At 49.1% G+C, this 12,590-nt stretch overlaps 2 protein-coding genes across 5 annotated transcripts in view; one reads left to right on the top strand and one right to left on the bottom strand.

Annotated features, from left to right (window-relative positions):
• LOC122552540 (tripartite motif-containing protein 16-like) overlaps positions 1-4,187 on the top strand; it is an 11,737-nt gene extending 7,550 nt beyond the window's left edge. For 2 of the 3 annotated variants that reach the window (XM_043695225.1, XM_043695226.1), the window contains 2 exons: positions 263-346; positions 529-4,187. In XM_043695225.1, the coding sequence (XP_043551160.1) occupies positions 263-346; positions 529-1,106 (662 nt within the window). In that variant the 3' untranslated portion in view covers positions 1,107-4,187. The remainder of the gene's footprint in view (positions 1-262; positions 347-528) is intronic. The other variant, XM_043695227.1, reaches the window with a different exon arrangement.
• LOC122552539 lies at positions 4,169-12,590 on the bottom strand. Of its 2 annotated transcripts, none has more exons than XM_043695224.1 (2): positions 10,388-12,590; positions 4,169-4,975 (listed from the first exon to the last, which is right to left on the bottom strand). In XM_043695224.1, the coding sequence occupies exon 1, from the start codon at positions 12,576-12,578 to the stop codon at positions 10,416-10,418; it is 2,163 nt and encodes a 720-aa protein (XP_043551159.1). In that variant the 5' UTR covers positions 12,579-12,590; the 3' UTR covers positions 4,169-4,975; positions 10,388-10,415. The 2 variants fall into 2 exon arrangements, with proteins under 2 accessions (XP_043551159.1, XP_043551158.1); XM_043695223.1 differs by having other exon boundaries at positions 4,169-4,972.

The following is a 12,590-nucleotide window of genomic DNA, read 5'->3' as shown; positions in this document are numbered from 1 at the left end:
CACTCCCTCAGCACTGACCCTCCGACAGTGCGGCACTCCCTCAGCACTGACCCTCTGACAGTGCGGCACTCCCTCAGCACTGACCCTCCGACTGCGCGGCACTCCCTCAGCACTGACTCTCCGACAGTGTGATCCCAGTATTTGTGTTTGAACCTGGTGTGTTTAGTAATAGAGGCCTGCATACGCAGTGAGCCGTGCTCTGTGATTGAAGTTAGTTTTGTTGAAGTCAGTATTGTCCATTTACTGTGGTTCTGTTTGCCAGGAGCTGAAGCAGCGACTCTGTCTGTATCCAGCCCCATTCAGATGTATCTAACCCCACCACAAACCAGGCAGGATCTCATGCGATGTGAGTATCAGTAAGGCATCCTGTCACTGAGTTACACTTGGGGTTAACTTTCCTTCACACTGAATGGTGATTGAGCAGTAGCTGGTCTGAAGAATAACCAGGATGGCTGAGAGTTGTGGTGAGAGTGGTGTGTGGGACGATAGCAGTTTCTGATGTACACTTACCTCTGTTGTTCGTTGCAGACTTCAGTGTGGTGACCTTTGACCCAAACACAGCATCTGATTGGCTGCTACTTTCAGACGATCTGCAACTCGTGACCAATAAGCATCCCAAGAACCAGAACCATCCCAAACACACAGACAGGTTCACTCGGCAGCACCAAGTGCTGGGAAACCAGGAGTTTACATCTGGGGTCCATTACTGGGAGGTATCGGTGAGTGGGGGCTCCGTGCGTGTTGGCTTGGCGAATCGTCAAATCCACCGGACTGACCGTGGGTCTGCCTCCATCCTCGGAGAGAATGCGGTCTCCTGGTGCCTGGAGCTGGACCAGGGCAGTGGGGTGGCCTGGCACGATAACAGGAAAAGTGAGCCCGTGCCTTCCCCGTACCAGTGTCTCGGCCTCCTCTTGGACTTTCCCAGTCAGACCTTGTCGTTCTATGGGATCCGTGAGCAGGCGATCCTGCTCCTGCACCAGTTCCAGACTGGCTTCACCCAGGGCCTGCTGCCAGCTTTCTGGGTCAGCAGGAACGCCAAGATCCGGATCAACAACAACAAGACCCAGAAACCGGCAGGACAGACCCCAATCGGAAACAGATCCTGATCCTCGGGATCCCAGTTTAATGATCGTCCAAAGCCTCAGGGTCCGGACCGGAAATAGATTCTTCTCTCTGATCACGACAAGTACTTTTCGGAGCATTGATCTGTTCAGTGGCATCTGACAGTGCTCAGAGTGAGAGAGAATGTAGATGGGAGGAGAGCTTTCCTGCCGAGTTACAGGGAGAGGGACAGGGAGGGGAGTGGGAGGGTGGGCAGAGGAAGAGGAGAGCCATGTTCCCCTCACTGAGGTTTCCTGGGTCCCTAACCTGAACGGGTGGCTGCCCTGTCTCTCTGCAGGAAATTCCACAAAAGGAGAACTTGGCTAAACCACAGAGAGAACGCAGTGGTTAGGCCCTGCCCACAGACTCAGCCACAAAGCGAGATCCGAGCAGATTGGAAACAGTAGCCCGTGTGTGAACGCTGGGCCTCAGTCCACCCAGTGAGGGACTGGACCCTGCTCAGGGGCTGATTATCCAGAGCAGCACAAGGTGCTGGCTGTGTTCACAAACACTCTTTGGAATCCACTGCCGTTCCAGACACAGAATAACACTAGCTGTTTAAAAATATCAATTCTCACTTCCCCTTAGCATCTTTCCACTTCCTCCTCATTCATTCAATTAAAACCTCTGATTTTGAACAGATTTCTGAAATCTCACCTACCTTCCCTGGTCTCCACTATCCCGATCTGCTTCGAGCCAGTCTGTGACTCTCTCTCTCTCTCTCTGTGTCCCCAGGAGTGTCCCAGTTTATTTACAGCAGGCAGCTTTCAGGGAAGGAGGAATGTCGGATCCCTGTCCCTGTCTCCTCACTGCCTTTCTGCAATGATGGATGAGAAGAGGGAGAGTTGGCTTTCATTAGGCTCCACTATCCCTGGGCTCCCAAGGCCTTTTATGGTGCAGTGGTAGTGTCCCTGCCTGTGATCCAGGAGGCCCAGGTGGAGGGCCTACCTGTTCGAGGTGTGTAATAACATCCTTGAACAAGTTGGTTAGAAAATCGCTCTCCTTGTTTTCCCTCCTCAGTTGTTTGCTACCACCGTCCATGCTCCTCTTCATCTTATACCCCTTTGTCAGGATCCTCCCTTCAGCCATCTCTGTTCTAAAGAAAACAGCCCGAGCTCACCTGAGACTGGATAAAATGTTCCATCCCGGGAACCATCCTGGTGAAGTTCCTCTCCACCCCCTCCAGTACAATCCCATCCTTCCTGTAGTGTGGGGACCAGAACTGCACACAGTCCTCCAGCTGGGGCCTGACCAATGTCCTGTCCTGCCCCAACATCACCTCCCTGCTCTTACAGTCTGTGCCTCAACAGGTAAAGGCAAGTGTCCCATTTGCCTTATCACCAACCCTATCACCCTCTCCTGCCTCCTTCAGGGATTTATGAACAAGTATTGCAAGATCCCTCTTTTCCTCCGAGCTTCCTACTGTCCTTCCATTCATAGAATTCTTCCCTGTTAATTCTTCCAAAGTACACCGATTCACGTTTATCAGTTAATCTTCATCTGCCACTGATCTGCCCATCTGATAAGTTCATCTAGATCCTCCTGTAACTTACAACATTCTTCCTTACTGTTAACCTTAGTGTCACCCATCAACTTATCACCCTTCTCTCCATATTCTCATCCACATCATTAATGAATAGTCCAAACAATAAGGGACCTGGCAGTGATCCCTGTGCGACATCACAGCCCACCGGGCTCCAGTCACTGTTACAAGGTGGGAACATGGAAGGATGATGTGGGAATTCAGTCACAGGGGTACGGTCCCACAGGGGTACGGTCCCACAGGACAGGGTACGGTCCCACAGGACGGGGTACGGTCCCACAGGGGTACGGTCCCACAGGGGTACGGTTCCACAGGGGTACGGTCCCACAGGACGGGGTACGGTCCCACCTCAGTGAAGGCAGTCCTGGGCTTACAGAGGGTTGGTAATAGATAAAGTGGTAATATCTGATGATCACCTGCCCCTCAGATGGAGACATTCTCTCACTCTCTGAAACCCAACAAATCTGGACTTTCCAAAACACAGGAAGGATTTTCTTACTGTAAGAGTTTCCCAGCGGCCTTCCTGGTATCTGGTTTGAGGAATTCTGTCCATCTGGTTGACGGGAGCCCCCCTGCCCAGTCACTGGAGCAGCTTGTTGAGAACGCTATCCTCTGGGCTCTGACAGAGACAGCAGGGTCCTCACTGCAAACAGGTTTGACTCTCTGCAGTGGCAATGTCCATACCTCTAAACAAGGATGCCTGGGTCCATGTCCCACCTAATCCTCAGGCAAGGAATGACATCTCTGAGCAGGTGGTTAGAAAATGGCTCGAGCAGCTGCCTGACAGGAGGAGGAGGAGGGGAACGAGAACAGACAATCTCAGGGAGGGACAACAAGAGGAGCAGGGGCAAGAGGTTTTGGAAGGAATCGGGAGATTGTTTACGCTTTTGATCAAAGTCTGTGGTTGAGATTTGCAGAAGCTTTTCCAGCCAGACCTGCATCAGAAATGGAGAGTCACTGGCCCTGTAAGGTATTCAGGCTGTTCAATGTTAAACCCAAGACCAAAACACATAAGCAGAGTGTGTCTAAAGGACAGGCCTCTGAGCAAGGGCTCACTTTCATACAGAGCCACAACGGCAGCTAACAAAAGCACAGAGCTGTTGGATCTGTGAGCATGAACGTAAGGAAACAATATGACCAAACGTTTAAAGCATCTATACACAGTCTAATGGCCGAACGTGTTAGGAATGCTTTGAGAGAGTGACCCAAATTGCTGCCTTTCTGAAATGTGTAGAAACCATAAACCAGTTTATCTCCTTTACCAGAAAACCCTTTAATATCATTGCAAGCTTTTTCAAAAATGACAACAAGACACTCGAAGTTTGTTTATTCGCTCACAGGATGTGGGCATCACTAGTTAGGCATTTATTGCTTGCCTGTAACCACCCAGAGGGCAGTTCAGTGTCACCCACATTACTGTGGGTCTGGAGTCACGTGTAGGCCAGACTGGGCAGTTTCTGACCCGAAAGAGCATGAGACCCAGATGGGGTTTTCTGACAATCAGCAACGGTTCCATGGTCACCATTAGACTGTTAATTCCAGATTTTTATTGAATTCAAATTCCGCCCTCTGCCATGGGTTAACAACCGAGCAATATTAATCCTTGGCCATCACCCCCCTCCCCGCGCCATGCCCCTAGGTTGTTTAAGTCACTTTGGTCAGAGAGAGAGCAGGAAAGAATGCCGTGGGTATTACATTCACCATTAAATAAATCTCAGAATTACGATGATGCAAAAAGGGTTTGGCCTATTGTGGTTTGATGGTATTTGCATTTGTAACTTACTCTGGGAAGTTTATACAATCAGACATTGTCAAAGTAGTCCGCTGTGGTTTGAACAAAGAATTAGATGCTTCACTGGACAATTTTAACTCGGTCGGAGTTTTATAGGACAGGATATTGGTATCAATGAAACATCCAGCCGTCATCAGATTCAATTGTACCAGACAGATTATAACGGTAGACTGTAACACAGATTATAATGGTGTGCTGTAACAGATTGTATCACGTGCATTGTTTTATCCAAACTTTTGAAATATATTAATGCTGAATTTTAGCTTGGAATGTTTCATTAATTCTTGTAAATTCTCCTTTCTGACCAATCAGATAAGCTGTCAGAGTTGAAGGGTGGATCAGATTGGATAAGGGGCTGTTCTAGCTGGGATAGTCTCTGTGCTCTCTCACCGAGGAATGTTACAGCTCAATAATAAAGCTCCAAATCCCAGCACTGCACAGACGGAGATAACCAAACAAATGCATTGCCGGTTCCAGAAATGGTGCACTCGGAGCTCCACACCTTTCAGCACTGACTCCAAACACTTCTTCCAAACCTGCTGTGAAAACAGTTACATTCTCTTAGAATTTATCACAACAACAGAGAAGTAAATCCACTGTCCAGTCACACGGTAAACAGCCATTCCTCTCCTCCCCACCCCGTCCCACGACCCTCCTCAGTCCCACGTCCCTCCAACAGTCCCACGACCCTCCAACAGTCCCGCGTCCCTCCAACAGTCCCGCGTCCCTCCAACAGTCCCGCGTCCCTCCAACAGTCCCGCGACCCTCCAACAGTCCCGCGACCCTCCAACAGTCCCGAGCTAACCAATGACTCCAAGGAAGAGCAACAGACTCAGCCCAGAGTCTCCATCTGAAAACAACAAAAGATTGGAGATCACAGAGGTCACATGACCCCAGGTTATAATCCAACGGGTTTATTTGAAATCATTAGCTTTCGGAGCACTGCCCCTTCACCAAGGGAAGCACACAGGCACAGAATTCATCGGCAGGGAGTTCAAAATATCCTACAAGTGGTGTGAGACCTTTATTCAGTCTATCCTCACTCCACTCACACCATTTGTAGGATATTTTGAACTCTCTGCCTTTAAATTCTGTGCCTGTGTGCTTCCCTTGGTGAAGGGGCAGTGCTCCGAAAGCTTGTGATTTTAAATAAACCGGTTGGATTATAACCTGGGGTCATGTGAATTCTGACCTTGCCCAGCCCAGTCCAACCCCCGCCCCATCATCACAGTGGTTCAGGTAAAACCCATGGAGAAAGGGCTAGATGGCACTGAGCTTCGATGACTCTCCATTGTCTGCTCTGATGAAGAGTCATCCAGACTCAAAACGTTAGTTTGTTCACTCTCCATGGATACTGCCTGAGCCACTGTGATCTCCAGCGTTTAGTGTTCTCAGTACGCATCCCAGCATTCTGGGATCGGGTCCGAACGGAGAGCGGTCTGGGAAGGTGAGTGACTCGGATTCAAAACCGTTTTGGAGAAACTGAAAACTGACCTCACAGGAGGGCTGTGACTTGATTGGCTAATACAGGGTCTGCTAAATTTGAATCGGTGTTAAATTGAATTTTGTTAAGTTATTGGTTCCAACTTTGCATAAACAGAGATACAAAAACAGTTAATATTAAAAAAACAAATTCAAAACTAATTAAATAAAACAAGGATGGAGGGTCAGGTGATGTGTTGTTTCTGTGGGATGTGGGAGCTGCTGGACCCCATTCTGGTTCCCGGTGACCATGTCTGTAGTAAATGTTAGTTGTTGGAAGAACTCTGGCTCAGAGTCAATGAGCTGGAGTCTGAGCTTTAAACATTGCAACACCTCAGGGAGGGGGAGAGTTACTCAGATGCTGTGTTTCAGGAGTTAGTCACATCCCTTAGACTAACTAACTCAAATTCGGTTAGTAGTCAAGGAGAGGAGGGTGTGGCTGTGAGTGAGGCAGGTCGAGGGATCCAGGAAGGAGAGATGTAGGTGCCTCTGGCCCTGGCCTTGTCCAACAGGTTCAAGAGTTTTACTGTGTGTGTGGATGGGAATGGGGAATGTAGGGAGGAGGAGCTGACTGACTGCAGCCCTGTGGGGCAGGGAGCCATCTCTGGGAGCACAGAAGAGAAATGTTGTTGTAATTTGGGATAGTACAGTCAGAGGCTGTGACCAGGACTGAAAGGCCCAAAGGTTGTGGTGCCTGCCTGGTGCTCAGGTTTGAGAAAAGGTTGTGGTGCCTGCCTGGTGCTCAGGTTTGAGATATCTCCTCTGGACTGCAGAGGAACGTGGATGGGGGGAGTGATCCAGTGGTTGTGGTCTATGTGGGTACCAATAACACTCATAAAGCTGGGGCAGAGGTTCTGCTAAGGGAGTGTGAACAACGAGGAGCTCAATTAAAAAACAGAACCAAAAAGATAATACTCTCTGGATTACTACCTGAGCCACGAGCTAATTGGCACTGGGTCAATAAGATTAAATCAGGGAAATGTATGGGAGAAAAGGGTTTGAATTCAAGGGACATTGGCACCAGGACTGGGGAAGAGGGAGCTGGTCCAAAGGGACAGTCTTCATCTGAACCGTGTTGGGAATAGGGTCTTAGTGAATTGTGTTACTCGGGCTGTAGACAGGGCTTTAAACTAAATGGGTGAGGATGGGGGAGGGGTCAGTTCTCAGGCAAATGAGAAAAGCCGAATTAAAGGAGTAGGTAAGAGTTCAGAACTCAGGAGAGGTTATTCAAATCTCCAGCACAGACACAACTAGGAGAGCGTGTATGGAAAGGGTTAGCAATCAGACTTCAAACACACTGGACAAACCAATGACAGTGAGAACAGGGACAGTTAATACAGGACTGAAGGGATGAGACCTGAATGCAGGCAGTGTAAGGAATAAGGTAAATGAGCTTGGGGCACAGATCGAAATTGGCAGGAATGACAGGGTGGGCATCTCGGAGACATGGCTGCAAGGGGATCAGGATTGGGAGCTGAATATTCAAGGACATACATCCCATCGAAAAGATAAGCAGGTGGGCAGAGGGGGTGGGGTTGCTTTCTTAGTAAGAAATGAAACTCACTCAATAGTAAGAAGCTGTGTAGGGAGAGATGGTGTGGAATCTGTGTGGGTAGCATTGAGGAACTACAAAGGTGAACACCCCATAGCTGGAGTTATGTACAGGCCTCCAAACAGTCATCAGGAGCAAGGGTGCAAGATACACCAGGAGATAGAAAAGATGTGCAGGAAAGGCAAAGTTACAGTGATCCCAGGGGTTTCAATATGCAGGGGGACTGGGAAAAACAGGCTGGTCGTGGATTGCAAGAAACGGAATGTGTGGAATGTCTGCGAGACGGCTTTTTGGAGCAGCTTGTGGTGGAGCCCACTAGGGACCAGGCAATACTGGGTTTAGTGTTGTACAACGAGACAGGCTTGGAAAGGCAGGTTAAAGTGAAGGAACCCTTAGGAGGCAGTGATCATAATATGATGGAATTTACTCTGCAGTTCGAGAGGGAGAAGATACAACTGGAGGTAACAGTATTACAGCTGAATAAAGGCAACTACAGAGGCATGAGGGAGGAGCTGGGGAGAATTGACTGGGAGAGGAGCCCAGCAGGAATGACATGGGACAGCAACGGCAGGGGTTTCTGGGAGTAATTCAGGAGACACAGCAGAGATTCATCCCGAGGGAAAAGGAAGCATGGTCCAGGGAGGGGGAAGCAACCGTGGCTGACCAGGGAAGTCAGGGATAGTGTAAAAGCAAAAGAGAAAACATCTAATGTGGTGAAGGGCAGTGGGAAACCGGAGGATTGGGAAGCTCACAAAGACCAACAGAGGGAAACAAGAAATGAAATAAGGAGGAGCCTGATTAAATATGGGGGTAAGCTAGCCATTAATATAAAAGGAAGACTATAAGAGTTTCCTTAGATATATAAAGGGCAAAAGAGATCCAAAGTGGACATTGGGCTGCTGGAAAATGATGCTGGAGAGATAGTAGTGGGGAACAAGGCAATGGCTGAGGAGCTGAATAATTATTTTGCTTCAGTGTTCACGATGGAAGACACAAGTAATATCCCAAAAATTCAAGACAGTGAGGGGCCAACATACCGAGAAGAAGGTGCCAGAAAAACTGAATGTCCTGAAGGTGCATAAATCACCTGGACCAGATGAACTACACCCCAGAGTTCTAAGGGTGATAGCTGAAGAGATAGGGGAGGCGTTAGTGGTGATCTTTCAGGAATCGCTAGAATCAGGGAGAGTCCCTGAGGACAGGAAAATTGCTACCATGACACCCCTGTTTAGAAAGGTAGTAAGGCAAGAGACTGAACATTACAGACTGATTAACCGAACCTTGGTCGTGGGTAATACCCTGGAATCTATTGTGAAGGATGAGATTTCTGAATACTTGGCAAAATAGGGCAAAGTCAGCATGGCTTCGTCAAGGGGAAGTCATGCCTGACAAATCTGCTACAATTCTTTGAGGAAATAACAACCAGGTTAGACTAAGGAGAGCCAATAGATGTTATTGATCTAGACTTCAAGAAGTCCTTGGACAAGATGCTGCACAGGAGGCTACTGAGTAAGATAAGGACCCATGGTGTCAGAGGCAATGTGCTAGCATGGATAGAAACTTGGCTGCCTGGCAGAAAGCACAGAGTGGAAATAAAAGGGTCTTTCTCAGGATGGCAGCCGGTTACAAGTGTCGTTCCGCAACGCTCAGTGTTGGAACCACAACTTTTCACTTTATACATTAATGATCTACATGAAGGAACTGAAGGCATTCTGACTAAGTTTACAAAGGTAGGTAGAGGGACGGGAGCATGGAGGGGCGGGGAGGTTGCAGAAGGATTTGGACAGGGTAGGAGAGTGAGAAAAGAAGTGGCAGATGGAGTACAATGTGGGAAAGTGTGAGGTCATACACTTTGGTAGGAAGAAGAGAGGCATGGGCTATTTTCTAAATGACTAGAAAATTCAGAAGTCTGAAGTATAAAGAGACTTGGGAGTTCTAGTCCAGGATTCTCTCAAGGTAAACTTGCAGCTTGAGTCAGTCGTTAGGAGGACAAATGCAATGATGGCATTTATTTTGAGAGGACTTGAATATAAAAGCAGGAATTTACTTCTGAGGCTCTATAAGGCTCTGGTCAGACAATATTTGGAGTACTGTGCACAGTTTTGGGCCCCATATCTCAGGAAGGTTGAACTGACCCTGCAGTGTATTCAGAGGAAGTTCACAAAAATGATCCCAGGAATTAAACACTTAACAATATGAGGAACGTTTGAGGGCTCTGGGTTTATACTCGATGCACTTTAGATGATGATGAGGAATCTAAATGAAACATACAGAATAATGAATGGCCTGGACAGAGTAGATGTTGGGAAGATGTTTCCATTGGTAGGAAACACTGGACTCGAGGGCACAGCTTTAGATAAAGGGAAGTCCTTTTAGAACAGAGATAAGGAGAAACTTCTTCAGCCAAAGAGTGGTGAATCTATGGAATTCATTGGCACATAAGACTGTAGAGGCCAGGTCATTGAGTATATTTAAGTCTGAGATCGATAGGTTCTTGATTATCAAGGGTTAGGGGGAGAAAGCGGGAAAATGGGGTTGAGAAACTTATCAGCCGTGATTGAATGGTGGGCTTGATGGGCTGAATGGCCTAATTTCTGCTCCTCTGTCTAATTGCGTTACCTGCAGTAATTCAGGTAAGGAAAACCTTCTTCAGCCAGAGGGCGGTGAATCTATGGAATTTATTGCCACAAAAGGCTGTGGAGGCCAGGTCATTGAGTATATTTAAGACTGAGATCGATAGGTTCTTGAATATCAAGGGTTAGGGGGAGAAAGCAGGAAAATGGGGTTGAGAAACTTATCAGCCGTGATTGAATGGTGGGCTTGATGGGCTGAATGGCCTAATTTCTGCTCCTCTGTCTAATTGCGTTACCTGCAGTAATTCGTTCCTCCAGCAGCACAGACAGAGCTGCCCACTCACCTTTACCACTGGAGCTTCCCTTCCTGCGTCAGGCCCATTGATCGTCTTCCTCCTCCTCCTCCTCTGCAATCTCCCTGAAGATGGATGGGCTTTCCTGGTTCAGGGAACTCTCGATGGCCTGCAGCTCCACCTCTGAGGCAGGAGGCAGCACTGCCTTCAGCCCAGAGTCAATGGCCTCAATTCGCTGCTGGATCCGAATCTCAAACTGCTCCTTGTTGCTCAGAACCCGCTCCATGATCATCTGGCGGGCCTCAGCACAGCCTCGCTGAAGCAGCTGCCGCTCACTCTGGAACTCCGCATCCTCAGGGTCCAGGGTGATCAGCCGGCCCAGACTGGTCACTCGGTCCATCAGGTACTTGCTAGAAATCTCCACGTAGGTTCTGGCGATCATATTGACCAGGTGGGAGATGTTGGTTGCCTGAAAGGCTTGGGCATAAATTAAATCTCGGATGTGCTGCTGCTGGCTGTACCCCTCGATTGCTTGGATCACTTCGCTGTCCGTGACGAGTTTTCTCAGGGATTTGGTGAGGCAAATGTGGATCAAGTTGGAAACCATTTCAAAGAAGCGAATCATCTTGGTCCACTGCTCTCTCACCCTGCCCAAGGCTTCCAGACCCTGGGTCAACATCTTCAGTGTCACGTCAAAGTCAACCTTGGTCACCTGACATTTCCTCATCATGGCCAGGATCTCATCCAGCTCCTTGTTACTCTGCTTCATTGCTTCAAAGCTCCTCTCGTACTCTGCCCGGGTGCTATCCAAATGTGCCTTGGCATTCTCGATCTTTATCCGGGCCTGGGTCACCACCGTGTGCACCATGCTTTGGTCCTCAGGCTGCTGCTCACCTGCTGCCCTGGACAGGTTCGGGGCAGTCTGAGGGAGTACCGTCGGGTTGTTGGCCACGCAGCCTGCACTGAACTTGACCACTTTCCCATAGAGCTCCCCGATCCTGCCAGCCACCCTCTCTATCTGCTCTTCAGTCGGATTCTCGCACTGTCCAATCTCCTCCAGCTTCTCACAGATCGCGATGCCCTTCCTGCACAGAGTCAGGGCTGCTTCCTTGGGGCTGCAGTCCTCCTCCAGATTGATCTCGGTTTTAATCTGCTGGAACATGCGCCTGGAGATGTTCACACTGCCCGACATCTGATCCAGGAGTTTATCCAGACTCAGTTTAGCGTCAGCTGACAGCAAGTCCTGGAGTTTGACGGTGGCCATCAGCAGCTCACTGGACTTGGAGAGGACATTGCTGGCAGCGACTGGGTCCACCTCAGCTTGCTGGCTGCAGGCTTTGGCTTGCTCCTTGTTCCTAACCTTTTCGGCAATGACGTTGCCAACATTCGCCAAGGTCTCCACCACCGTGGTAGACAGGCTGACTGGATCTGCAGTCACCATCGACATGAAGCCACTCACCAGGTTACTGACCAGATTGATCGAATTCTCCACTGCAAACATGCCAACAACCCCCCACTCACTGGGAGCAGACTCCACTGCCCTCTTGTAGGCATCATGAGCCTCCTCGACCTGTTTGTTCATCCTGGTGAAATATTCGTCTGCCTGCGTCTTCTCTTTCTCTGCAGTGGCCTTCCGAAGGCTGGCATCCTCCAGGGAACGCCGCACCACCTTGGATTCCTCCTCATACATCCCCTTGGCACCAGTACAGGCCTCCAGCAATTCATGGATCAGGTCAGTAATGGAGGAGAAGCTTCTCTCAACCTCCTGGGCGAGGCCAAGACAATCATCCGCAACAGCTTTGATGCTGCCCAACTGCAGAGGGAGCAGCCTCTCCAGACTCTGCTGCTCACCCTGCATCAGGGTCTTCACCGCACTCTTCAGGTGGGTCGGGACACTCTGGGAGTGCAGCCGAATCTGGTCCATGTTTTTATGAGCCAAGTTAAAACATTTCCAGCCCTGGTTACTGACCTGCATCAGGCAGGCTCGGAATGATTCCGGGTATTTGATGTGTTGATATTGCCTGTCCGGGCTGTGCTTGTTTACAGGGAAGTCAGCGGTGGAAGAGATGATGATTAATTCCCCGAGGATTGCAATCGACATTGGAGCCGGCATCAGGAACTCCTCCCAGTTAGCATAAGGTTGCATCATGAGCAGATTATCCCTCTTCACTTCCTCCACCTTGCTGTGTTTCAGGAAGGCGCTGTTAATATTTGCTAAAAGGTTCTCATCTTTCTTGGCCATGGTGACTGCTGC

Source organism: Chiloscyllium plagiosum, chromosome 9 (assembly GCF_004010195.1).
Source record: "Chiloscyllium plagiosum isolate BGI_BamShark_2017 chromosome 9, ASM401019v2, whole genome shotgun sequence".
NCBI classification, from domain to species: Eukaryota; Metazoa; Chordata; class Chondrichthyes; order Orectolobiformes; family Hemiscylliidae; genus Chiloscyllium; species Chiloscyllium plagiosum.
Note: the sequence above shows the minus strand (reverse complement) of the source record. Positions and strands in the feature narration are given on the sequence as shown.